Here is a 27391-nt window from a genome sequence, read left to right as displayed (position 1 = left end):
AGTGTACCCTAGGTTGGCCCCCTCTTTTCAGAACAGCTGGTGCTGGTCTATAAGACCACAATGCGTTGTGAATTTATAATTTCACTTAATTTTTATCTAGTATGACATAATCAGACATTGTTTTATGCAAACAGAAATGAATGTTATAATGGGAGTGAATGGTGCAAAAAATGTCTGCAGGGTAAAAGATGGAACTTTTTCTTCTACAGTATATTATAGTCCTATTATTAGATCCAAGATTCAAAATTTCATAAAAAACTGAAATGCAAAAATTTATCAAGGGGCACAAAAGGGTTAAGCAAGAAAAAAGGCAAATGAAAACATGCTGGTCCACACCCAGAATAAAAAAGTTCAAGCAGAGCACCCACCCACCCACAATTCATACTGTATGTAGACACATACCGGTCAAGGACTTTGTGGACACAATCCTTGGTGTTCTTCCCTCCAATACGTGCAATTTGCAGCACCTGTTGGAATAATTCCATTATAAAGTTCACTGACACTCCTCAGAGGAACCGAACAGTTTTGCACTGTATTGTATTGTGTTATGCAAGACTCCATTATTTTCAGACTTGTAAAACCTACCAGGGTATCAAAAGCTTGCGCATCACAGAGGCGTTGCTCCTCTGCCTCAAAATCCACCATAGTCTCCATCCTCAAAATGTGCACGGCTGAAGAAGCAGGGTCTGCTTTTTTGTACTGATCGCGCAGGTCAAACAGCAGGGTTAAGACCTTTTTCTGAAACACTGAAATACATTTGTTGATTACTATGATTACCTTAGAATAGCAAGGCTAGCTAGCTGGTTCAAAATTATTTTTGTAATCAGTTTCAGTGTTTATCAATACAGTAGATAGTGTTGGAGAAAGAAAAAAGTTCAAACAAATGTTATAATATAACATGATTGAAACTACCCTACAATTGATGGTAGAAAAACAAGCCACTGCTATAACTGAAAAGCAGTTTGTGTAGACCGAGAGAACAGTAGACAAAGAGAGAAAGTTGTAGTATTAAGTCTCACTCTCTCTCTCGCTCATCTCACACTGCCAATAGATCAAATACTTACCATCCGTAGGCAATGGGAATGTCCATTTTAGATCTGTCACTGCATCTGCACCACAGAAAGTTTAATTTAGACATTACCAAATGATAAACTTTAACAGATTCGGGCAGGATTAGAAGAGAAATAATCTTAAATAACGTGATTAAAACAATTACAGGTTCATCAGTACGACTAACTGAATTGCAAAGTGTTTTGAAGAAATTGCGGCCTTTGGACAACTCACCATGCCTTGGCTCGTCATAGGGGGGGCTGGTAAGATCACTGTGCCGGGATCTTTCATCACATCGGTAGGCATCAGTACGGTGTGACCCGTCATGCCTGTCCGTGTGCCTCGAACCACCGTGCCGTGACCTGGACCTGTCCGTGTGCCTCGAACCACCGTGCCGTGACCTGGACCTGTCCGTGTGCCTCGAACCACCGTGCTGTGACCTGGACCTGTGTCTGTATCCTCTGCTGGACCTACCTCTGGACCTAGTACCATTTAAATTTATTTTAAATCACTTGGACATAATACCATAACACGGAAACAGACTAACACCCACTGGTTGGCGAACAAGATGTGCTGGAGACCAACCAGTAGAAGCCAGCCAATACTATGCCTTATCCTGTTTCTTTACCTAGAGCGATAGCCATCCATGGGACAACCTCCTGCTGCATGTCGAGATCCTGAAAAACCACAAAGAATGTTCTTACACAAAGATGATAAAATAAAAAAGTGACTGTTTAAAGTGAGATGAGATGAATTCTCACTAGGTGTCGACAGATCTCCACACCGAGGTGCTGTAATTGCAGTTTGAGGGCCTGAAAAAGACAGAATATTCAAAGGTGCAAAATTATTGAAAGGAAACAAAAAGATGACCTTTAGCTGTGATGGACACTTGGGCTGAATCCCATTTTTACCCTTAAGCCCTCTTTTGTCCCTTCCCTTTATGCTCAATTCAGAAGCAGTGAGAAATTCACCATCTTGAATGGACTTTTAACTTTGTTCAATGGGATGGTTGATGCGAGGGGAGAAGTAAATACTCACAAGGAGTGGACATTTCACTGCCCTGAGAACTGTCCGCATGCTCCACAGACCTGGCTTCATCTTCAGTGGCTGAAACACATGAATCAGTGTGAACTGTGTGTATACACAAGACAGTACCATGCTTCATAAGTTGTCATTATTCCCACATGCATTGAGATTCAAGTTGGTACCTTGAATGGACCACAGCTTTTTTGGTGCAGTTTGGTATTTGGGCAGCTTGACACCTATACAGAGGTAATACAGTGAAAATAAGCATATGCATCTCCAAAAAAAATGGAATAACCTTATTAAAAAAAAGTTATTAATCTTGAAACAAATTATAAAGTCATTATAGAAAACCATTACCCTGATGTTCTCTTCATCTGAATCTGTCAATTCTGCAAAAAATGTTTATACACATTTAAGTCAAAAATTTGAGGCCCAATGTCAGATTACAAATGTCATCTATCTATACATGCAAGAAACATCTGCCTGTGTGCGTTTTCCATGCATAATTCTCAAACCATCCATCTGACTGACCTCAAAATTGATACACATCTTGTTACTTGAGAGTGAGAAACATACCATTTCTTACAAAGCCCTCTGGAGTTCCTTTTTTAGTGCGGTTCCTCGTCAATTTAAATGGCACCTCATCATCGTCGTCGTCCTCTGCCTGACTGGTCAGGTTGTAATTGTCACATTCACGATGACTGGCTACAATTCAACATTAAAAAAAATATATATATATATCAACAATATTTTGACTTGGATATATATTTAAATTTCTATTCATCAAAAAACTTGCCTGACGAAAATTTTATTTTGATTAAAGGGAACGTCATCCAGTCATCAGTGCCCTGGTGTTCATCACTGTCAGAATAACGTAGAAGTAGATCGAGTTCTCTTTTCCGTTTTCGCCATCGTCTCATTCTCAGAGCCATCTGTAGATACAGATGTGAGTTTAAGTTTATAGTCTATAGTATATAGGACTTTACTTGTTAAAAAATTGATTGGCTATTCATTCACAAAACAAAACACTGGCCAATTACCGCAGCCAAGGAAAGATGAATAAGTTCACAATTTCAAAGAAGACACACCTCACAGCACCTGAGGGATAGGGAAAAAAAATTCAGAATCACGCCAAATGCTTGGCGTGTTGCCTAGGCCAATCAGAGTGGCGTTCAGTTGGGCTATGGGATATGGCCAATAGAGAGGCAATGCTGGTATAAGACCACAAAGCTAAAACAGCTAACACTTACAAATTCATAAATGAACATACAATTAACTCACCTGGCTGAATGTTCACAATTTCACAAATACCTCACAGCACCTGAGGGATAGGGGAAAAATTGGTTAGACACCTTAAAAAAATTTCATTTTAACTATGGTCAATGTTTCACTAATGTAAGTTAACAAAGAGGCAATGCAAAATGGCCCAAAAAGCTAAAACAGCTAACACTTTTTTTTTATCTTTCTTCGCAAACAGATCATTACAAAGTCTCAATTAACAAACATAAGAGTAGAAGACGAAACAAAAAATAAGTAACACACAATAGATAGATAGATAGATACTTTATTAATCCCAAGGGGAAATTCACATAATCCAGCAGCAGTATACTGATACAAAGAAACAATATTAAATTAAATAGTAATAAAAATGAAAAAAATTAAAATAAAATATCCTAACACAAATAAACAGCTCACACTTACAAATATATGGATAAACATACAATTAACTCAACTGACAGAACGTTCCTTCCGCTTGTTGCAAGACAAACTGAGCAGAGCCGAGTGAACAAAGAAAACTTGTGATTCGCGCCAAATGCCTTGGGGTGTTGCCTCGGCCAATCAGAGTGGCATTGGTATATGATGACGCTGCCTCGGCCAATCAGAGTGGCGTTTACTGGTTGGGCTATGATGACGTGCTGCCAATCAGAGTGAATCAAAACAGTGAATACAGTAATCTCTCGCTATTTCGCCGCTTCACTCTATCGCAGATTTTAAATGTGAGCATATCTAAATATATATCACGGATTTTTCGCTGGTTCGCGGATTTCTGCGGGCAATGGGTCTTTTAATTTATGGTATAGTACATGCTTCCTCAGTTTGTTTGCCCATTTGATTTCATACAAGGGACGCTATTGGCGGATGGGTTAGAAGCTACCCAATCAGAGCATATTACATATTAACTAAAACTCCTCAATGATATAAGATATGCATCCCGCGTGGTACTTGTGTTTGCTTGTCTCTGCCTCTATCTCACCCTGACATTCTCTGTGCCTGACGGAGGGGGTGTGAGCAGAGGGGCTGTTTGCCTATTCGATACGAACGCTCCTCTAATAAATGCCGCTTTATCGCGGTGCTTTTGGCATATTTAAAAGCACACATATTGATTTTTTGATTGTTTGCTTTTCTTTGCGAGCGAGCTCTCTCTCACTCTGAAATTCTCTGCTCCTGATGCAGGCACTATTTTGAAGAGAGATATATTTGCATTCTTTTAATTGTGAGAAAGAAGATATCTGTCTTGTCGAGCACACTTTTGACTAAAGGGTGTTATTTCATGTCTAGAGGGCTCTAATAATGTTAACAGCGTGGGAGAGTTTATAAGGGCTTAAAATATATAAAAATAACCATACAAACATATGGTTTCTACTTCGCGGATTTTCATCTATCGCGGGGTTCTGGAACGCGATCGAGGAGGGATTACTTTAAGATTTTCTGCTGTGCTGACCTAATTATCAATGCCATCTCGTATCATCGGCCATTTTAACTATGGCCAATATTTCGCTAATGTAAGCTAACAAAGAGGCAATGCAAAATGGCCACTAAAGCTAAACAGCTAACACTTTCGCAAACAGATCATAAGTCTGAATTAACAAACATATAGTAGAGGACAAAACAAAAAATAAGTAACACCCTAACACAAATAAACAACTCACACTTACAAATACATGAATAAACATACAATTAACTCACTTGGCCGAGCGTTTCCTCCGCTTGTTGCAAGACAAACTGAGCAGAGCCGATCGCGTGAACAAAGTGATTCGCGAATGCCTTGGGGTGTTGCCTCGGCCAATCAGAGTGGCGTTGGGATATGATGACGCGCTGCCTCAGCAAATCAGTGGCATTGACTGGATGAAATCATGCCCACCATAATTTTTTTTATTAATTAACTACAATGCTGATATTTGTCATAAATGTAAAAAAAAAATAATGTAAAAAAAATTATTACCTTTTTTTTAATGAAAAAACTTAAATTAATTCATTAAATTTCCTGCACCTGTGTTAGACGTCCCCATGACGTCCAAAAAAGTTACGTCCGATGTTTAACGTCTTATCGACGTCTAAGTGGGGGTCATAGATCGACGTCCAAATAGCAGACATAGTTTGCACGTCGTGTAGACATCGAGAATTGGTCTTGGACCGACGGACGTAATATAGACATGATCTGCACGTCCATACGACGTCTAATGTTTAGTGGGCAGGTATTGACCTTAATGTGCCAAGAGCGAAATAAAATGACAGAAATAAACGGGGAGCTGAAAAAAAAAAAAATATATATATATATCAATAGGTACATATGTGAAAGGGGCTTGGCAAAGTCATTGGGGTATTGTTAGATTATATTTCAAAGTTAGACGCGCATACAGTCCGATTTATAATATTTTAAGTTTAGATCAAACAAAGACAAAGTATTTCCTGAATTCTTTGTCTTCCTCTTCCAAGACAACAAAACAAATAACATCTTTACTGACGGTGTATTCTCAAGGAATTCAGAGTCCTTACTTTATTAATACTTTATTGTGTTCTATATTTAATTTAAAATACATGTTCCAATTTTGCCCATCAATTTTTATTCGGCAATCCATAATGACAAAGTGAAAACATATATTCAGGAAAATTTGCAAATGTATTAAAAACCAAACTGAAATCTCTTTCATCTTTCTTAACACACTATCTATCTATCTATCTATCTATCCGTGTGAGAGGAATACCTTCCAGGCTCATCTACTGTAAGGTACTGTATGTGATACCCCGCCTGGGGGAGAGGGGGCGCTGTTGCTGACAGTGTCATCTTTTTTCACTCCTACCACACTACGCCCCCTGCCATCAGAGCACATCTGAGGTCTCCGAGTGTCTATGCAATCTCACTTGGACCCAAACTTGCCAAGGCACAGATCTCCTCCTGACTGACTCTCTCTTTACAGCCATCACCTCTAAGAAGCCAAGAAGGCTGTCAGTTTAATTTAACAGTTCTGTCCTGTGCATCTGTTTAGTTTAATTGGTATTACAGTTCAAAGGGGCGACCCAGCTGGCACCCCAACATTTCTTGGGACTCACCACACATTTCTTTCCCCCTTACACTATGTATACACTGTATATATACTCAGTATTTATAAATACATATATAATGCATGTCTGTGTGTGTCCACCTTAATAAAAAGATAAGTGTCAGTGTGTCTGTGTCTCTGCCTTTGCAAAAGATGGTGCATCACAAACAATTTTAGTGATAAAATACATTGCACGTCTCATTCACAGACATTATTATTATCTCAGAAGAAAGCGTCTCTTACACCTGATGATGATGATAATAATCCTGCATGAGCAGAGCGTCCAGTTTCAGTTGACCTTGAGTGTCAATGAGACAAACAGTAGAGTGCTGTGCACTGTGTGTTCGACTTCCCATGAGCCATTGCGAAAGACTTGTATGGTTTCAGTTTCTATCCTTTGCAGTTAACGTGTAATTTTCTATTTTATTTTACTTTTCAATTTGTTCTTAAAAATATAGCTAAACATAATTTATAATGATAAAACTGGACAGAAATTGTCTCCAAATAATTTGAGCTCAGCCTGGTCAGACATTAAACATTTAGCTGGACAGCATCAGCCAAACAAGACCCATGTAAGGGTGTGTGTGTTATAACAGCTAACAGTTTTAAAGGTAACATGTTTAACAAATTCTGTTGAAGATTTGAGCTCTGCGATGTCCCTGAGCAAGTCAGAGGATTGAAGCAGACGGTTTCTGATAACAGAGAGATGGCGTTTGTTGACACTACTTGTTATAAAATGACTTGCAAAGCTTCTAAAGAGGAAGCTCAGAGTTTATGAGACCCAATTCAGTTTACATACCCATGTGACAGACGGACAGAGGACACCATTGTCACTTTACTTCATCTGTTGTGTGTCCACCTGAAGGGCTCAGAACTCATGGGGGGCTCTCATTTGCTGACTTCTCCTCAGGATTCATGCCATCGAGGCCCACCTTATTGCAGAGACTTGGTGAAGATTTTAATTTGGTGTCCAGTTTGTTCGGGCGTCTGATTGACTTTTTAACAGGCAGGACTCAAAGAGTGAAGATCATCACCTCTCTGACACACCATGCTCATCCACAGAGTCCACAGGGGTCTGTTCCTTCAGCTCCTGTGTACATTGTCCACACTATTGATTATCACAGTAAATAAAAAAATGGCTTTCTCTTAAAACATGAAGATGACTCAGTGACTGACAGCCTGTTTAATGAGCTGTTCCAATCTCCATTTATACCAATGAAGAGCAGAGAGCAGTGATCCACTTTTTATGACATAAAGGTGGACCAGGGGGCTTCAATTGATAGAAGAGTTTCTGTTCAATACATAGACCGTGTTTACCACAGTGGAGTGTTCACAAATGGATCAAGAAGTTCACAAATGGTGAGATAAGCGTCAGGCATGAAGAAGGAGGAGTGAGACGCCCATCTACAGCCACTGCTCACTATAACTACGAGTAAGTCTGTACCCTGATTCTGATGGGTTCACCTTCTCTTTCCTCAAATGTCCAACACACACAACATGGAGTATCTGAATTCACTAAACCAAAGCAATCAAGTCGATATGCAGCTACATCAAACTTCAACATACACTTTGCTGAGTCTACAACTTTACTTGACAGAAGCATTGAAAGAGCACAATCTGACCTTATGATGATGTCTAAATTAGCTAAAAGGGTCTTAAAATCAACATCAAAAAGACATCAGCTACACCAATCAATAGTCAAACTCCAACATCAAACTCGATGGACATCAAATATCGTGGAAAGATCACTTTAAAAAAAATAGGATCACGGGTAGCATTAAGCCAATCAGATAACAAGATATGGAAAGGCCAAGCCTGGACTGTCTTTGGTCTCATCTAAAACATATTCAGCTCTTGTTCATCTCGACTAACATCAAGAAAGGCATCTTCTAAGTGGTGTGCCTGGCCAGACATCTTTATGTTAGTGAGAGTTGGATCATCACCAAAGAGCTCACAAAAGGCCTAAACATTTTCGCCACTATCTGTTACAGAATCCTGCTTAACCTCCAGGCACTGGGATAGACTAAGAAATGACTCCCATTATGGAGGAACTCAATTCCAGCCATTGATTGAAGTCACACAACAAAGGCAACTTAGACACCAATAACTGAGATTATTAACCAATATGAGTACAAAAAGAGAAGCAGGGGCAGACCGCGGTTATCTTACAACAACTACATCATCAACCTAGTAAATTGTGATGAGCCCCCAATGGTCAGTGAGCTGAGCTGTCAATCGGAGAAACTGGAGACGTCTGCAAACCTACCATCTTTGTAGTCAAGTGATGATTATGTCGCCTTCAGCCATTAAAATGTGACTCACTGCTCGCTGCACTTCTTCATGGCCGTGTTTACTGCTGGAAAACAACAAGAGAAACTGACTGATGAAGGTCAGAGTTGAGCACTGAGGCCACAGACACGCCGTGTGTCCACATGTGGGAGGAGAGAGTCGTACAGCCAACATAATGAAATGATCACAAAGTGTGGATAATTACTGACGTACCCTCATATGTGCAGACTTTGATATTGGAATGATGTTTGGTCCTCTTGTGGGTTATGTTTTGTATTTTATTTTACTTATTATTGATTATGTTTATTTTTGTCTTAACTTACACTATTCATGGTACTGTATGTTATGTGCCCTGCCACCTTGAAATTGAACATCAGGGACAATATGGCGGTGCACTTGACTCCTGCTTAATGTCAGGTGGGAAGTGAACTCGCACAGCAGCCCCAGGTAAGTAAAGGAAGCTCACAAAACTTCACAGACCTGATAATCCCTGCAGTTGAAGTAATCCTGCTGACGAGCAAAGCAACACATCCAGTCAGGTGTGAGAACAGAAGTTGCTCTCATTTACAAATTTCCTGAGTTACATCAGATACCTCAATAGTTTACCCTGCTAGTCTGTTTTATCACACTTGTCAAGTTTGTGTGAGTAGACGACATCTTCAAGGCTCTTAGCAGGTAAGCGCTGGCACTCCAAGCCAATAGGGGGCACTGTTGCTACCTCAATTTTCTTTTCCATCCACAGTTCAGAGGGCTGTCACCCAGAAGACGAGTGGTCTCATTTCTTTGTCTGTACAGGAAGCCCCTCTATAAGATGAAGCCGACCCCCAGAAGTGTGTGTTCAGTTCAGATCTGCTACTCAGATCTCAGAAGTGTTATTTTTATGTCATTAAGGTCTTCTACTTGACAGCAGATGCTGTTGATTTGCCCCACCGTTGTGCCTTTTCGTTTATTATTTTTTAACACTAAATTTGGTTTACTACAGCAGAACACAAACCCTTCATGTTACCTAATTCTCATTCCTCTTACAGTTTATTAAATTAAATTGATTCGGCCTGCTCTCCTGTATCACCAGATGCTTTATTTTCAGAAAGGCCTTTGTGAACTCCTCTCCTTAAATCATGAATCCCCTCTTATTCAGTCACAGATTCTCTTTCTGTAGAGCACAGTCACATGTCACACACCTCTGTCACTGCTCCTCTTTGTCTGTTCTTATACTTATTAACTCTACGTGATATAAAGTTCACAGCTGAATCCCACTTGTCCCCAGGACTACAGCCCACCACCTTAGTGTTTGATTCTCCATTCTCTGATGGGAGTCTTTTGTCATCTTCACTCTCGTTGACCTCACTGAGAATAAAAAAAAAAAAAATAAACCATCGATGATAAAGAAGAAAAAAAACACACAAGCAGGAAAGTTAGCTTAGAAAGTTTTAATCTTTAAATAATATCATCAAATAACTAGAATTAGAAATATAAAGAAAATCAGAACGTGGCCACCCAAGACATACACCCTGATAGTTTTAGACGTTCAGTCCCTCAGGTGGCAGCTCATCTTGGAGTTTCAGTCGATTCTCTTGGTCAGCTCATCTCATCCGCTCTGTCTGTCACGTCAGCTCCTCGTCTGATGTCTGACTGCTTACTTTCTGATCCCCTGAATCAGTGAGCTCTTATCAGACTGGCTCATCAACTCTCCCTGACTTTTCCTCTAATTTTTCTTCCTCATGTGTTTCAGGTTTTCCTCATCTTCCAAATTCAGAGTTCATAACCTCTCAGAAGCGGAACACGTTGCATGTTTGTGTCACTTTACATTCACTCGCCAATCCCTGACACAAATGGCACACGCTGGATGTTCTGATGACAGTGACAGCATTCCTAAAAATCGTGGTGGGGTCTCAAGTAAAGCAGCCTGTAAAATCCTAAAACTCAGCAGGTCTCATCCGTGAAGCAGGCCTTCCTAAACCCTATAGACTTGACGATGTGCTTTTCACTTTTTATAAATGTTTATCATCAGTAAGGAACTCCATCCATCCATCCATTATCCGACCCACTATATCCTAACTACAGGGTCACAGGGGTCTGCTGAAGCCAGTCCCAGCCAACACAGGGCGCAAGGCAGGAAACAAGCTCTGGGCAGGGCGCCAGCCCGCAGTCAGTAAGGAACTTCTTTATTTTAATCGACCAGTCAAAGCTCATCATTTATAACAATTGAACAGAAAATTATCACAAAATACCAAAGGTTACAAATACACAGCAACAAAGTGAAACAACTTTCAGAGAACATTAACAAGGCACGTTTAGAAGAGAATTGCATTTTTTTTTTTTGTATTTCTGGGTATACATTTGCGCGGCACGGTGGTGCAGTGGGTAGCGCTGCTGACTTGCAGTTAGGAGACCCAAGTTCTCTTCCCGGGTCCTCCCTGCGTGGAGTTTACGTGTTCTCCCCGTGTCTGTGTGGGTTTCTTCCGACAGTCCAAAGACATGCTGGTTCGGTGCATTGGTGATCCTAAATTGTCCCTCGTGTGTGCTTGGTGTGTTTGTGTGTGTGTTCGCGCCCTGCCCAGGGTTTGTTTCCTCCCTTGCACCCTTTGTTGGCTGGGATTGGCTCCAGCAGACCCCCGTGACCCTGTAGTTAGGATATAGTGGGATGGATGGATGGGTATACATTTGCTCTCCATTATGTAGCCACAGTTTTATTTTTCTCTATCGTTTCATAGACTGATGCCTCTCTTCTCTGTAAAGCTTCATAATGGCTGTTCTCTCCTTCCTGTGGTGGTGGACTCTGTAAAAATAAAAACATCAATACACGTTAAATATGAGAATTTTAAAGAAGGAAATGTTGTAGCGGGTTACATAAAATCTCCAGCAGGTCTCTTCTACGTTTCTAAGTGGTGTGTCAGTCTGTCCTTTGTATGGTGTAATAACATTCCCAGTTAAATGTTTAATTCTACAAGCAGCAAGTCCACCAGTCTCAGAATTTAACATTTCCCTGAAGGTTGGAGTTTCACCACCTGCTTCTGGGTTATAAAATTTAAAAGGACCAAACGCTCCATAAAGAAGAATATAAAACATAAAACAAGAGCCTGTCATTGTCATACTGCTGACCGCCATTCGAGTCTTCAAGCACAGCTGTGATTCTGCATGTCATATAATCTGGAAAATCCCAGTCCTTCCACCAATCAGATCCAGAGGTTGAAGTTTTATTTTTGTATTCTTCAATTAGAATCACATTCCATGGCTGAGCACAAAGCTTACAGGTGATTTTCAGATATTTCTGGTGACTCTCATGGACTGGGTGCTCTGTTTTTGATTTTTTCCTAATTTTTAAGGACTAGCAGCCATCAGCCATCTTTCAAGCACTTGCTGAACTTTGTTCATTTTGTCTGAACTTGTGTGTGTCTTTTATATGAAGAGTAAATTGTAAAGTACAAGCATTTTGAAAGTTATTTAGTAAATGCTACACATACAATTTGACGCAATACAACACACTCGCAATGGCCTATGGGAGTTCAGACACACACAGCGCAGAGCTCTGCTCTTAGTTTAGTCAAAGTCAAATGAACTCGAACCCTCCGCCACGGGATGGCACTATCGTTAAACAGCACATCGTAGTGAGATTTATTTGGGCAGAAGGAAAACTGCAGGACTCAACGAGAACTTTATAAATCAGTAGAAATGTTTGAAGTGGGAAGAATAAGCGCAACTGATGAAGGTCATTCTGGTTGAATATCAGCATCGCACACTCAAGCCCTCATCGACATGGCGAAGGTCTCCATCAGAGGAGACTGACGGGTTACGTTGTCCGCCATTGCTGCACATTTGGATATCAGCTGTGCAGGACTTGGCGGTACCGTGATGTTTGTGTAAGATGAGTCCCCAAACGGCACAAGCCAACATCCTGCGGTGAATTCACTCCCTCTGCTCAAAGAAAGCTCACGACAGCAATGGTGGAATCCCTCAGTGGAGCGTCCATGTTCATTTGATCTTGGCTTCAATTGGACTAATGGCAGAGCGTTGTGATATGTGTGTTTGAACTACCCATAAGCCACTGCAAACACGTTGTGTTGTTTAAACTCTTGTATATTTGTATTATGTATCGGCGTTTACTTTGGGATCAGGGGATTGTGTTTGTATTGAATACTTATCTTTCTATAAATGTGTTGCATTCATAAAACCTTTCTTTGTCTTTTATGTCTTATTTAACTTTATTTGAATTTAATTTACTGTGGAGTGTGTGTTTGTGTGGGTGAAGATATTTGTAAAGGTGAGTGCAGTTTGCTGAGGCGAGTCTAGACTTTTGCTCCTGCTTTGTTTGAGTTTATTATGTGGTGAGCGAGAGCACAACAGTTAGAAATGTAAAATGTAAAATTATTATAAAATGTACCACATTTAAATAAGTACGGCAAAGTATGTCTGATAAAAAAGTGTGCATATAAAAGAATTGTGCAGATTGAGCGATAATTCACTTCACTTCACCCTCATATGATCCTCTTTACCGAGCACAGGCCTAATGACCCCCAGCATACGGTGGTCCACACTGAAACCCCACTGAACCCGTGTGGAGAGACCTGAAGATGGCCGTTCACAGACACTTCACATCCAATCTAACGGAGCTGGAGAGGATCTGCCAGGAAGAATGAGATAAAATGTCTAAATCTGGGTGTGCAGAGCTTGAAGAGATTTACCTAAGAAGACTCCAAGATGGAATTTCTGTCAAAGGAACTTAAACAAAGTACTGAATTAGGGGTCTCTGAGTGAGAGATTTCAGTTGAAGATTTTTAATAAATTTACAAACCACTTTGAAAACATCTTGTCATGTTGTCATTATGGGTTATTGTGTGTAGAGTGATGGACAAGAATGTGAAATTTAACAAAGTCAATCATACAATAAAGTGTGCAGAAAGTGATCGGCTCTGAACGCTTTCTGAATCCACTGAATAAAGTTTTTTTTTTTTCTCTTTATTTTGTGTTTTCTAATTTTCTGTGGAGGGAGGACTAATATGACAAAGATTGATATTCTCAGACCTAATTCAGAGTCAAGTATACTGTCATTCCAGCTGCTGGTGATGTTCTCCTTTCTGTGAACGGTGTAAATCAATCTCATTTACTTTACAATGACTTTTATAGACGTCACTATGTCAGGTCAGTATTTAACTGTAACAGAACATTTCACCTGTGTCTGCTCAGACGACTTCATGTTGGTTCCATGTTCACCTTTTTTGTTGGACCTCATGTACCTAAAAAACAAAAAACAGATTCTCAGTTCAGAAAAGAATGAGGCGTCTGCTGTGACTGACATAGAGGTGGACATCCTGGGACGAGAGCTCCTCAGTTACTCCACACACAGCTGATGGTCATGGAGATGGTGGGACGCCATTGGGAGGAAGATAGAAATTAACTCTGGAGAGAAGAAAAGTCCTTCACAGAGCTAAATTATTATAACATGACACCGTTCTGAATCCTGCTTAATACTATACAGGGTCACTGGGAGCCAGAGAGTAACACAGTGGTGTCTGGTGCAAGGCAAGGAACAGCCATGACAGACTCACAATCACTCACACACAGAGCTGAATTGGGAAGATCCAAACATGTCCATCTTTAGGGATTTACAAGGAAAACTGGAGCACGAGGAGGAAAGTCAGCACAAGCACTGGGAGAACAGGGAAACCCTACACAGTGTGACGGACAGCCGGGTCCCATGCCCGGCCGGGACGCCTCTGATGCATACGTCCCGGGGGAGCCATCATGGACTTTGCAATACCTCCCCCGGGGCGCTTGGGGGCAGTCTCCCTGGCAGTGGATTCCTCCTCAAACTCCCCCGTGGCTCCATGGAACATGGAGTCCACCACAGCAGCCCGGTTGGGAGATGGGGTGGCCGCTAGGGGGTGCTGCAGAGATCCAGCCACCACACTGGACGGTTTATCAGCCCCACCCGGAGGTGCAATTAAGACCAGCTGGTCAGGCACCTGGATCACTTCCGGGTGGGGCATAAAAGGGCCTGCCTCCCAGCAATCGAGGCCAGAATCGGGAGGAAGAGGACGAGGTTGCCTGGGAGGAGTGGTGGAGCAGGAAAGTTTGGTTTTTTGTGTGTTTGTGCTTTGGACTGTGTTTGGGCTGTGTGGCACGGGGAAGACGTGTCACACAGCTGAAGAAAAATAAAAAGCCTTTGAGCGTGAACACGTGCCTCTGCGTATTCTATGCCGGGTCGGGCGCTATAAAGCGCTTGTTTACAACAGGTAAGGACCAGCTACAAATACTGTACAACCTGACAGTACCAAAACACTGCATACATTTGATGCCAGAGTTGTCATTTTTCTTGTTCCTATCAAATAATTGGCCAATGCAATTTACTTCACGTTCAGCAGATGTCACTACTGTTCTTTTTCTTTCTGCCATGTCACACTCTGGATCAGTTTTCCTATGTACAGTATATTACTATGTATATGGTTTGCCATAAAAAAGACGCAAACCTCAATAACTTCATGGAGGTGTCCACTAGCCACATTTTATTTTCACCAGCTTAAGTTTTCAAATAAGACCAAGATTACATTTTTTAGCTCCAGTCGTTCTGGAATAATCATGTGACAGACAGACAGCATCCACATCATTTTATATATACAGTGGAATCTCGGTTCACGAATGTCTCGGTACACGTACAACTTGGTTCACGACCAAAAAGTTCGCCAAACTTTTGCCTCGGTTCACGACCACACACTTGGTATACGAACAAGCCAGTTTCCCTTTCGGTTTGTGTGCACCGATGATTTTCGCATGTGTTGCATTGTTCTCGGTCAGACGTGCCTGCCTGTTCGTTTTTTTCCCTGTGCTTAAACTCATTAAAAAAATTGTTTACATGAAGGAGTTCATCGTGTGATGTGTTGCAATGTTACTTTTCTCTTTTTTTTCAAATGTTCCTTTTTTTCCCTGTGCTTAAAACTCATTTTATAAAAAGTGTTTACAGCGATCAGAATGTAAGGCTAAAATAGTGTGATCTTGTTACTTTTTTGGTTGCTTGTGGTTGTATTTTAAATACACTTCGGATTTGTTCAAATGTTCCCCTCTGTTCAGAGAGAGAGAGAGAGAGAGAGAGTGAGCACGTCCTGCTGACAGGGAGGGGAGGGGGTGGTGTGTGTGTGTGTGTGTGTGTGTGCTACAGAGAGAGAGAGAGAGCGCGAGTGAGCGAGCTGCTCGTGTAGCTGATCAGGGAGCCTTGGTGTTTGTCTCAGTGTTATTCAATGTTTTTACATTAGTTTAAAATTACACTGTGCATTCTATGGTGTAATTAACTATATTTGTGCTTAATATTTACATATATTTACATATTTACATACAGTTCGTACGGTCTGGAATGGATTCATTGTATTTACATACAATCTTATGGGGGGAGATTGTTTCAGTTCACGACCAACTCAGTTTACGACCAAAGTTCTGGAACGAATTATGGTCATGAACCGAGGTTCCACTGTATATTGTGGAACCTCACCTAGACACAGACAGACGGACATCGTTTTTAGTCACTCAACACACGTTTATTTACACTATTTACAAATAATAAAGTGCACAAACCCAGTGCCTCAGCACCAGTCATCCCAAAGTCCAGGCCTCTTCCAAATGCCTTGTCCTTTCTTCAGGCCGCCTCTTGCCTCTCCTCCCGAGCTCTGTCCACTTTTACTGGACTCCAGCTCTGAATGAAGGGAGGTGGCCCATTTTATAATTCCCCAGATGTGCTCCAGGTGCTTCCTGGCAATCTTCCACTGCCATACCCCCGTGTGGCAGAAGTGACGGCTGTATCCCCGGAAGCACTCTGGGTGTCCCTGCTCCTCTTCACCCCAGCACTTCTGGGTGTGGCAGAAGTGCTGAGGTCTAGGGCTCCAAAGGCATCTGGGCACCCCCTGGCGGAGACCACAGGCTCCTACAGGGTTGATCTTCAAAGCTCTCTAACAATGCTCCTCAAAGCAACCCCGTCGTGGTATGGAGGAGGCACAAGCTCTCCTCCGGTCCTCCTGGGCGTCCCGGCTGGGTACCACCTCCAGCCACGTGCCACAATATATATTCTTTAATAAAAGGTGAAGTGTCTGTGTATATGTGTATCAGTCCATTTGCTATGTCTCTGTCACTCCAACCTTTGGCTCATCACAAACATTTGTACTAACAGAAATGAATTGCATTCATCATTTCAACAGATGGCATATCACAAACATTTAAACTACTTTTTATGAATGCCATACCAAATGCAGTAAAACAGAGACACATGCATCACATTTTTCATTCCAGCAGATGGTGCATCACAGAGGTTTGTAGTTAAGCATTTTGTAGTAAGGGTTTGTCACATCTGCTTTAATGTTTTCCTAACTAAGTTAATTTAATTTTTTCAGTCTTTGAATTTGCACTCCTGCAAACCGCTGTTAAGTCTGTTATATTAGGGTCTCTTGAGTCATTAGCATCGAGTACTCACAGTAAGCTTCAACAAATGAATGACTCCCAACTCCTGAGCCTTCTCAGCCAATTTAAAAACCGCCTCACTTGTTGTCAGATCTTCTACTTCAATCCTAGGCTGATTATTACAGAATACTAAATCTAGACCGTACATGGAAGATGTCATTTCTTTCATTTTCTGCATGAGCTCCATATTTCAGAATTAATTTCTTTGATTTGAAACTGGTCTCAGCAGCCAGGCTCCATTTATTTAATTGTACTTATTACCTTTGTAACCAGTGGTGTTATTGCGTTTTCACCCTGTGATGGTCAACTACATGCCAAAATAAATTGTGAATTTTTTTTTTTTGTATATTTTTCATTGGTTGTGCAGTTGACTCTTTCTGAATGTGTGATGACCACCCCTTGCCTTGCCCACCCATAGTCAGGTCAGTGTTATAGAGAGTGCACTTACTTTTTCAGGCAAACAAACTGGCCCAGTGCTATCAGGACTATCAGAACACACAATGAAGTCGAAACAGCAAGTATGGTGATGTTGAGTTCATGAGCTGGAAAAAGAAGACAAAAGGGCTTTGAGTTAAACAAGCAACGACCTTGAGTGGAAACAGCCAACTGCCTCATCTGGGGGGCATGAACCTAATGAGTTAAACAATGAAATGTAATCCGAGGGTCTGTTTAGGAAAAACTCCTGGAATCGTTCAATAGAAGAACAGTAGGGTGTAGTTCTGTATGAGTCTAGGAAATCGTATGACTACAGTCTGGTGAATCAGTCCACTGTGTGACATCATGCTGAGTGGACGGAGTGCGTATCTCTGGAGTTTAGTCCACAATTATGTACACAACTTGGGCAACTTATTTCTTCAAACCTCTATTTTTGATTTCGAAGAGACAATGATAGATGGAAATCGGCGTATTTGTTCAGAATATTCATGAGTGACATTACATTGAGCTGCTGAGGTGTTTACAGCAGAGTTTCTTAAGCTGTGGGTCGCAGGTCTCCATTGTTGGGCCACAAGTTGTATTTAGTGATAATGGGTTGTGGAGGATTTGGGAATTGGGTTGCGAAGGGTTACTACAGGTTGATTTAGTTACTGACTTTGCTCCCACAATCGAACATGATTTTCTAAGGGTGGTTCTACCACACACTCTCATGATTGGTCCAACATCTACAAGAGAGTAAAAACCTCTCCTGCTCTGATGATTGTCCACGATTGTCCAGGGTGGAGTACTGACAATCATCTGGGCATTCAACAGGAAATGTGTCTTGAAGACACAAAAGGGCACAATAGGGTCACAACAAAAAAAGTTTAAGAAACCCTGGTCTAGAACAGCATGGACGTCGTTCTTCAAAGACCCATTATGGTGGACATCCTCCAATGCATTAAAAATCAGCAATCATGTCAATTCAATTAAAAATACGCAATAGCAGAGTAATCCATTATACAAACAGGGAACGGGACAATCGATATCAAGGCACTTAGTATTCAGAAGGCCTGCTATAACCACACATTTAATCCATCATTAGGACTCCATCATTTTGTCCACAAGTGACGTTAATCTTTAGGGATGTCAGTTCGAGGTGTTGTGAACTTTTGATCGATGTGACTTGTTCTCTGAGATTTATTCTCTTTATTTTTTAAGGATCTTTGAAAGTTAAGCAGGTTGTTCCTACTCAGCTTATCTCTTTGCTTAAGTATATTTGCTGAAACTGTTGCATCTTTGTTTCAAGAATTTATTTATTTTTTTATAAAATTTATCAAATAGCAACCTGTGTTCAGACATGCAAAAATTGAATTTTCCTAAACTCCATACACAGGACTATAAACTCGACCGAGTCCAGGTCTGCTCACTCTCCTCTCTGCCATTCTGCATTTCCATTTATTCTGAAGGGTGCAGCTGTTTGTTCTCTCATTTGTTTCTTATCTCCCTCTTTGTTGTTCACTTCTTTGCTCGCCTGTTTTGTTCACTGGCTCATCGACATGAGGTGCTGTTTAAAGCCTACGGATAATAAACGATCTTATTATATGAGGGGCTTTGATGGCGGCATTGCTTTGATTTGAGTCTTCACGGTTGTTGTGAACAGCACTGGAGAGGCCATGACACACCCAGTCTCAGCTCCCCAGAGACATAGACACTCACTTGGTTGCTCATCCAGTCCTTTTCTAACCCACTTATTTGAACCCGAGGTCATGGAGACTGGCTGACTGCTGTGTGTCCTCCTATGTGACACTTCAGTGTTTAGTGACTCCGATCCTCTCTTCTGGTCTCGCATTTCTCCTTGTAGTTTGTACTGTTGTGTTGTGTTCCTGAGGCGGCCATGACAGACTGGCCATCTAGCTCAGTGAAGAAGATTACTTGTGTTTGGTTTTGTGTATTTTATTTATTGACAGCCATTGCACACCCAACCTACCTGGACGAAGAAAACAAGAAATAAAATGTTGTTGTTGTTGACTGAAATGTCACATCAGGAGTTTGCATGTTCTCCTTGTGTCTGGGGTAGGTTTCCACCTGGTGGTCCCATTTCCTTCCACTGTCCAAAGACATGCAGGTTTTGGGAACTGACAAAGTTAAATTGCCTAATGTGTGTGTTTGGAGTGTGTCTGTGTGTTTGCCCTCTGATGAACTGGCGCCCGCCTGCCTTATGGCCCATGCTAGCTGGGATAGACTGCATCTCCCCACCTCGTGACCCTGGTCTGGTTATAAGTCGACATGACAAAAGTATCTCCCCCTGCAGTACACTGGCACTACTGCCACACAGCACCCCTGGCATGGGCTCATATTTTCAATTTGTCATTGGTTAAAAAACAGATGTGCCCACCATACAGTCATCAGCAGATGATAAAATATTTGAAACAGAATCTATATTTTAATTATCACTATGTTTTCATTTTAACCTGTGACTTTTTTTTAAAAAAAAGCAAAATGTTAAATTTAGGGTAGACTTGTAAGAATTTGATGCTGTAAAACAAATAATTTGCTTCTTAATAAAAATAATTCACCTTTCAAGGTGAATAAGAACAGCAAAGAGTCGAGTTTTTCATTTCAGGACAGTTTACTTACGCACAACCTCCAGGGTCAAAGCTGTCGAGTTTTCTCGTCCATAAGGATTCTCCGCCTGACAGACGTAACTCCCGCTGTCGTTCTGCGTAGCTTTACGGATGAGCAGCTGCTGTCCTAATCCTCGAGGTGAATCAGAGGGTCCGTCTACCTTAAACCAGGTGTAAGTGGCGGGCGGGTTGGCCTTGGAGGTGCAGCTCAGTGTCACAGACGTGCCTGCTGGTATCACTCCATGAACATTTGTGACAGCAGACGTGTTTCTTGGACGATCTGAAACAGAATTGAAACGTTTCTACTCAGTGGACGCTCTAAGAAAATAAAAGGACTTGATGTTATGAACAACCTGAAAAACTGAAGCACAAGTTTCATTGTGACGATGAGTGTACAGTAGTTAGGATTTTTAAGAGCATTTGTGAAATGTCTGAGGAAATGAAATTTAAATGTGAAGAATAGAAGGCAGCCCTGCGACAACAAGCAAATGAAAGTAAAAAGCAGTGGAGTTAATTTATAAAACTGAAAACCACCCAAACTCCATATTACTACAAATATGAAATAATATTCAATGAAACACTAAGGATTCTGGCAATTCTACATCTGAGCACACAATGACTTCCATATTACGCTGTTATTACACATTTTAATAATAAATGGCTAATGGACACGCTTATTTGTTACTTTTTCAGGTAAGGAAGGCAGAAGTTTCGAGTTACAGTAGCTGCACATTCATTACTAGTGCTGATTGATGAAGTCTCCATAAACACTTTTGGAAGTGAATTTGGGTTCACCAGTGTCCTTTGTAGCAAGGCGAGTGATAAGGCAGAGTGAGTCCTAAAATAGTTGGGTGCCAACCGGACAACCCCCATTTAATTAAAAAAAAAAAAAAACTCAACACACACATGTTGGCACCACAACAAACAACGGGCTCATAGCCTCTTATTGCCCTCTAGTGGCATTCCTAGGAAGGACTTCTCTGGAGTCGATCCCTGACAGTCAGGCTCTCTGTTCCAAATGAGACCCCGCCTTCCTGAGACGTCTCCCTATTAAATCAGCCAGACTGAAAGGGGAGGGGCTTCTCCAGCAAACTTGCCCTCAATGGCTGGTTGAGGTTAAAGAGGACAAGACTGTTATCATCAGTGCCCCCTCTCGTCTCGAGGTGCACCACATACCATAGGTAAGCCTGGAAGGCGACTCTCTGCCACACGTCTGAAAACTTGACATGTGCCCAGTGTTGACAAACTTGTTTTTTTATTCCAGAGCCCCATGATACTTTGCAAGACCAGTGTCACATCACAGAGCTGTAGCGGTCATGTTGGATGGGGATGTCACTACCTGATCTGAGCTGCAACTTTCACTGAATTTGACAAAATCCAACATGTCTTCATTTTCACAAAACTTCAGGTAAAGCAAATTGATCAGGGTTCACATAGCGCTATTCATTACCACATGCAGACACAAATGTCACTGCACTACACAGAAGTGTCTGTGACTTTCGCCTCTTGTTTGGATTTATTTTGGATTTCACCATTTAAACCCTTTTTCTTTCTTTAACATCCGTCTCCTGGCTTACTCTCAAATCTCGTCATTTTGCTAACATTACAACTCTGCTTATCATTTATACAATGCTAGTTTCATGTCACCTGACCGCCGTCCTCACTTATGTGACGTCACCGAAGGTGGGTTATAAATATGGCAGGACTTCCTCTGTGAATGATCTCAACTTATTAGGGTCAGTTAGTTGTTTCTTCTTCAAAATTGGCCGAGCCTCAGGTATCGGCTTTGGATTTTGGACTTTTTTGTTTTATTTATCACTTTGTTCCCCATTTTGATTGTTGACTTTTGGCTACCTTACTGACTTAACTCTCTTATTCTGGCAATGAGGACATTTGGGTCGAGAAATGAGGACTTTTGAGGAGGCCTTTGATGCCGTAATGCACCTTTATACTGTCTGAAGGTTTTTAAAATGATATAAACCTTCAGTAGCAGATTATCACTCTAATTATGATGTGATGGCCACAATAACAGTCACTGGCAGACTAATAAGCCATTAAATATTCTTAATACGTCAAGCCTCTTAAATTAACAGACTTCACTCCTTCCATTCTTATTGGGATAATTTAACTGCCGTAAACCTGTAAGAATGATACACGTGGAAAATTCACTTCTAGTAAAATAAAAATCATTTTACTCTTTTCAATTGAGTTTATTTGCATTTATCTACATTCTTTATTATTTTTCTTAGTAAGTCTGATAAATCTGATAAAATAAGGAGATTGTTGTTCATGAAAAAAAAGCAGAAGTCAAAAGATGAAGTGAAAAAGCCAAGTTGGAAGAGAAAAGCCAAGAACTCGAGGGGCTGTTTCTGCTCTCGTCGATATCTACGCTGTTTACTACCAGAACAGAAGAGAAGATTCTGGGGAAAAAACAGTGAGCACACGACTTCCGTAAATGCGGATTGGGAATAAGGGATTTCTAAATTTTAGGAGCCAAAATTATGGACATTTTCAAAATTATTTAAATTCCTCCCAGACAGACTGTGGCGCATTAAAAATGAGGACATGTCTGGAAAATGAGGACGACTGGCAGCCCTGAGTTTCACCAACCTTTTGTTTGTTGTCATCTCCTGGTCAGCTCAGATACTCATAATAACCCTTCGACACATCTGTGTCATCATTAAAAAGAAGTGAATTATTTATGGAAGTCACATTGGTAAATGAAGGATGATCCATTAAATTCAGTGTGATAAGAAATAAAATTTAAAGAAACCATTCAAGTTGTCTTCCCCAGCCACGCGACGGTCACTCTTAAGGTACCTACACAGCACGTCCAGTGTCACAGGCGGTGACGTCTCTGCTCCATGTGTGTTTCTTGCCTGACAGTAATACGCTCCGGCCTGACTGATCGTCACTTGACTGAAGGTCAGAGTTCGTCCTGTGCCTATCGGGGTCTCTTCATTCCCTCTGAACCAGGTGTACTGGCCCACCGGTGGGTTTGCTTCTGAGCTACAGTTCAGAGTCGCAGACTAACCTTCTAAAACTCCACCAGCTTGACTTGAAGCTGAGGTCTTCTTGGGTGCATCTGAAGTAGAAAACACTTTTAATAATAAAACTCCATAGTTTACAATACTTTATTCTGCAATAAAAGTAGATAAAAGATACAAAAGAACATCCAGTGGACTCAGGAGGTTTTCAGAGCTCTTCACTTTCTGAACTCTTTATTGTGTTTCATTGTAAATTTGTCCATCAATCTTCACTCAATAACCCTTAATGACAAAGTGAGAACATGTGACCAGAAAGGTTTGTAAATTTATTAAAAAATCAAGAACTGAAATCTCTTATTCCTAGAAGTATTCTGCCCCTTCATACAGGACTTTGTAGAAGATTCTTTGGCAGCAATTCCAGCTTTGATTCTTCTTGTGAAGTTTCTACAAGCTTTGAACACTTGGACTTGGTCCGTTAATCCTGTTCTCTCTGGCTGATCCTCTCCAGCTCTATTAAACTGGATGGGAAGCGTCTGTGATCTGCCATCTTCAGGTCTCTCCACACTTCTCCTATGGGATTTAACCCTTTAAATTCAGCCTCACTGCTCTGGACCCACTGATGGGACCAAAAATAATGTTAAATTTAGAAAACTGCATAAAATCATTCATTTCCTCATTGCTATAAGTAAAGCATAGTTTAACTATTTTGAAGCTGTGCAAGAAATAGGACTCTTCTTCTCTGCTATTACTGTTTTCATGTCAGAGTGTCCAGAGCATACTTATCCATTATTGAGGACCCCTGGCCTTGCAGCATTTAGAAGGTCAGATTTTATTCTGTCAGAATTTGTATAGTTGGTATAGAAATTATGCGGAATATTCACATTATAACAGCGAGAGCTGCACAATTGAAAAACGTCTTTTAAAAAACAACAAAAAAAATTATAGAAATATAGAAAGTTAATTTAGTATGTAGCAGTGTGTCCATCAAGCTGTAAACAATTGAATTAGCAGATTCAAGAAAGCAGTTGAGGGTTAAGTGTTATTGTGAAGCAGGAATTCATCTATGATGGGATAAAGAAAAACCCTGCAATGAGGTATCAAGGCATACAATGCAGCATTTTAACTCTATGATTTATTTATAACAATGAGGACATGACTGATTTTATGCAGTTTTTTAAAATTTTGCATTATTTTTCTGTCCTCTCAGCAGGTCTAGAACAATGAGGCTGAGTTTAAAGGGTTAAATCCCACAGGACGTGTGTGGAGAGACCTGAAGATGGCAGATCACAGACAGTTTAATGGAGATGGAGAGGATCAGGCAGGAAGAACGAGAGAAACTGACCAAGTCCAGGTGTCCAGAACTTGTAGAGACTTAAGAAGAAGACTCAAAGCTGGAATTGTATGAGGGGTCAGAATACTTCTAGGAATGAGAGATTTCAGTTTATGAGTTTTAATAAAATTTACAGACCTTTCTAAACACCACTCTTCACTTTCACATTACGTGTTACTGAGTGTAGATTGATGGCTAAAGGGACACATTTATCAGTTTAAAATGAAATCCACAACACAATAAAGTGTGCAGAAAGTGAAGGAGTCTGACGACTTTGTGAATCCACTAAAATTCAACATTTCTGTCAATACTCCAACAGGATAACGATGGCTCAAGAGGGCCGATGGCTTACAGTCCACCTGCTAACACCGCTGTGTGTCCTCATCGTGGACAAAGGAGGCTGAGCTGTGTGGTTGGACTGAGAGCTTCAGCCTACAAGGGTCTGCTGGTGATGACACAACTGAAGACCCCGCTGATTCTTTAGGGGTCACCTTATCTGTACAATCACTGGTTTGGATATGTGGTGTTAATAAACAGCCATCAGAATTTTAAATCTTTATAAAGACGTCTTCTTAGCTTGAGTGTAAATGAATTCACCTGTGATTACGTTGGTGAGATAACAGACGGACACATTTATTTTCATTTAATCCAATCTCTGTAATCAAAACCTAATTTTATATTGTGTTGTGTACACTTTGTCTGTTCCCAATGTGCTTATTTGTGAGATGAAAGTCTCTCTAAAGTGAAATACTCTTACAGAGGACATTAAGGGTTGTGGTCTCCTTTGCTGTTTTGATCACAGACCCCACGGTGTACTGAGCTGTGCAGGTGAGGGTCTTCTTGTTGTGCAGAAAGGAGGCTCTGAAAGTCAGGATGGACAGCACGTCTTTGTTTCCATCAGCCCTGGTGGTCTCGCTCTGAGTCGCATTCCCGTTCAGAAGGTCGTCCCACCGGATGGAGGGATTCTCGTCAGCACAAGGAGCGGCCGCAGAGCAGTTGAGAGTTACGACTGTGTCCTCCATCATCTGAGCTGGTGTGTCGATCACTGGCTTGTCTAGAGAGTCTGATAAAGAAGAGCAAAGTGTTAGTGAGCAGCAAATATGAAAATCTGAAGAGAGTTTGGTGATTTGAATTTACAGGATAAAGAGAGACGTGAGCCGCTCAGGCAGTGCTGTGTTCCTCCTTCTTACCCTGAATTGTAAGTTTAACAGGCGTTTTAAAGATATATTTAATGGTGCCTTCTACTCTGAAGTAATACTCTCTTGTGTGCTCAGGTTGGATTCTGTATAATAAGGTCGTGCAGTTCTTTTGTTTTAAGTCACCAACCAAGAAAACATTGAGGTTACTCCATAGGTTTAGTGATTGGTTATTTATTGAAACCTGTTGGCTATTATGTAAAGGAAACATCCAGATGCCAACAGGTGAAGACCCCACTTCATTAGGAGACGTGAATTGACAAGGAATCAACAGACAGGAGCTGCGGTGAGCTTTTACTTCTTGAGGCAGGCTGATTGAATAGCCATCATTACAGAACACACCTGGAAAATAAAATAAAAAGATCAGAATAAAGACAATTAGTAGAAATGTGCAACTCTAGTGAAATGTGCAGCGTGGATTCAGCAAATCGCAGAAGATAACCACTCAGCTCCTCGACTCCTGATGACTACGAAGAGCTGGAGACTCAGAAAACCTCAAGGACTTGAAAGAAAGAAAAATGACAGTTGAAAAAACAGAAAATAAAATCATTTATTAAGGGAGCAGACCAGAGAGAGAGAGAGAGACGTCACAAAGCCAGACGTTGAGCAGGACATGCAGGACTTTAATTTGTTATCAGTGTTTGTGATTTTTTTCATTTGCTTGCTCCCCATTCCTTTAATTTAATAAAAAATGTGAAAAAAAAAAAAATCTGCTACAACATCATTAGAGTCGTGACACAAAAGCCACTAAAACAACGAGGGCCATTGCAGTAAACAGTATGGTGGCACTCAGACAAACAACTGGCAGCATTTTGACTTCAGTGATAAAAGAACACACTCAGTAAATTATAATAACTTAAAGAAATGAATTAAAATCACCGGGACACTGAATAACAAGCAGCAAGTAGCAGGCCTTAGCAGGGTCAGCCTGTCGGACCCTCAGTCCACCACTGAGCAGACTAAAGTGCACACGAGGCAGGAGAGCCAACACCTCACTTAGTGAGCGCAGAAGATGGCTGCCTGACTGAGCCGCCTGCCATTGGGACAGCTGATGGCTCGTAATGGAAGTCTGCTCAATGACAAGGTGACCGCCATGGCCAGTGCTTCCTCAGTTCTATATCTGTGTGCTGTGGGTGCCATCTGGAACCTGTGGACACCAACTGATTTTTTTTTTTTTTATGGCTCTAGTAGCCCCAGACCAGTGGTTCGCACGGTTAGTTAAGGTGACCTTCTGTGGCTATTTGGCACCCCTCAGGCTATCAAATTAGATTACTGCATAATAAATGTCTGCCTCTGTTTCACATTTCCAAAAGTGTAATACATTTTAAGGGACACTCAACACCAAGGCCACATCCGCAGTGCTACTGAACGCCATTTAACTCACCTTCAGAGAGCCAAAGCATAAGAAACAAAGACCCAATGAAGAACATGGCCGCCTTTTTCCGTGAGTTGAGTGTAGTGAAGGCAGGATCTGTCAAAGACACAATGGGAAGAGAAACTGAATGATCTTGAGAAGAACACATGAAATACAAATGAGAGGAGAACATTCAGTCCATCAGGCTCGTTTGTTTAGCTCATAGCTCAGAGGTACTAATATCTCATCCTGATTCTTCTTAGAGGTTGTCGAGGTTTCTGCTTGAACTCCATGACTTGGTAGTTTGAAGAACTCAACCACTTGAACTCTCTCAGTCAGTTTTTGAGGGCCACTAAC

At 41.2% G+C, this 27391-nt stretch overlaps 1 protein-coding gene, 1 long non-coding RNA gene and 1 pseudogene across 2 annotated transcripts; all 3 read right to left on the bottom strand.

The window, feature by feature from the left end:
- Positions 1 to 1489: 1489 nt before the first annotated feature.
- LOC120540136 lies at positions 1490 to 1845 on the bottom strand. Its single transcript, XR_005635756.1, has 3 exons — positions 1812 to 1845; positions 1679 to 1727; positions 1490 to 1532 (listed from the first exon to the last, which is right to left on the bottom strand). It is a non-coding gene; the product is annotated as an uncharacterized LOC120540136 (long non-coding RNA).
- Positions 1846 to 11348: 9503 nt separating this feature from the next.
- Positions 11349 to 25127, bottom strand: LOC120540561 (annotated as a pseudogene).
- Positions 25081 to 27110, bottom strand: LOC120540560 (myelin-associated glycoprotein-like). Its single transcript, XM_039771400.1, has 3 exons — positions 27065 to 27110; positions 25675 to 26022; positions 25081 to 25547 (listed from the first exon to the last, which is right to left on the bottom strand). Exons 1-3 carry the CDS (start codon positions 27108 to 27110, stop codon positions 25222 to 25224), a joined length of 720 nt encoding a protein of 239 aa, XP_039627334.1. The 3' UTR covers positions 25081 to 25221.
- Positions 27111 to 27391: the final 281 nt, after the last annotated feature.

This window comes from Polypterus senegalus, chromosome 12, assembly GCF_016835505.1.
Source record: "Polypterus senegalus isolate Bchr_013 chromosome 12, ASM1683550v1, whole genome shotgun sequence".
In the NCBI taxonomy this organism is placed as follows: Eukaryota; Metazoa; Chordata; class Cladistia; order Polypteriformes; family Polypteridae; genus Polypterus; species Polypterus senegalus.
The sequence above is the reverse complement of the archived record's forward strand: the minus strand, read 5'-3'. Positions and strand labels throughout refer to the sequence as shown.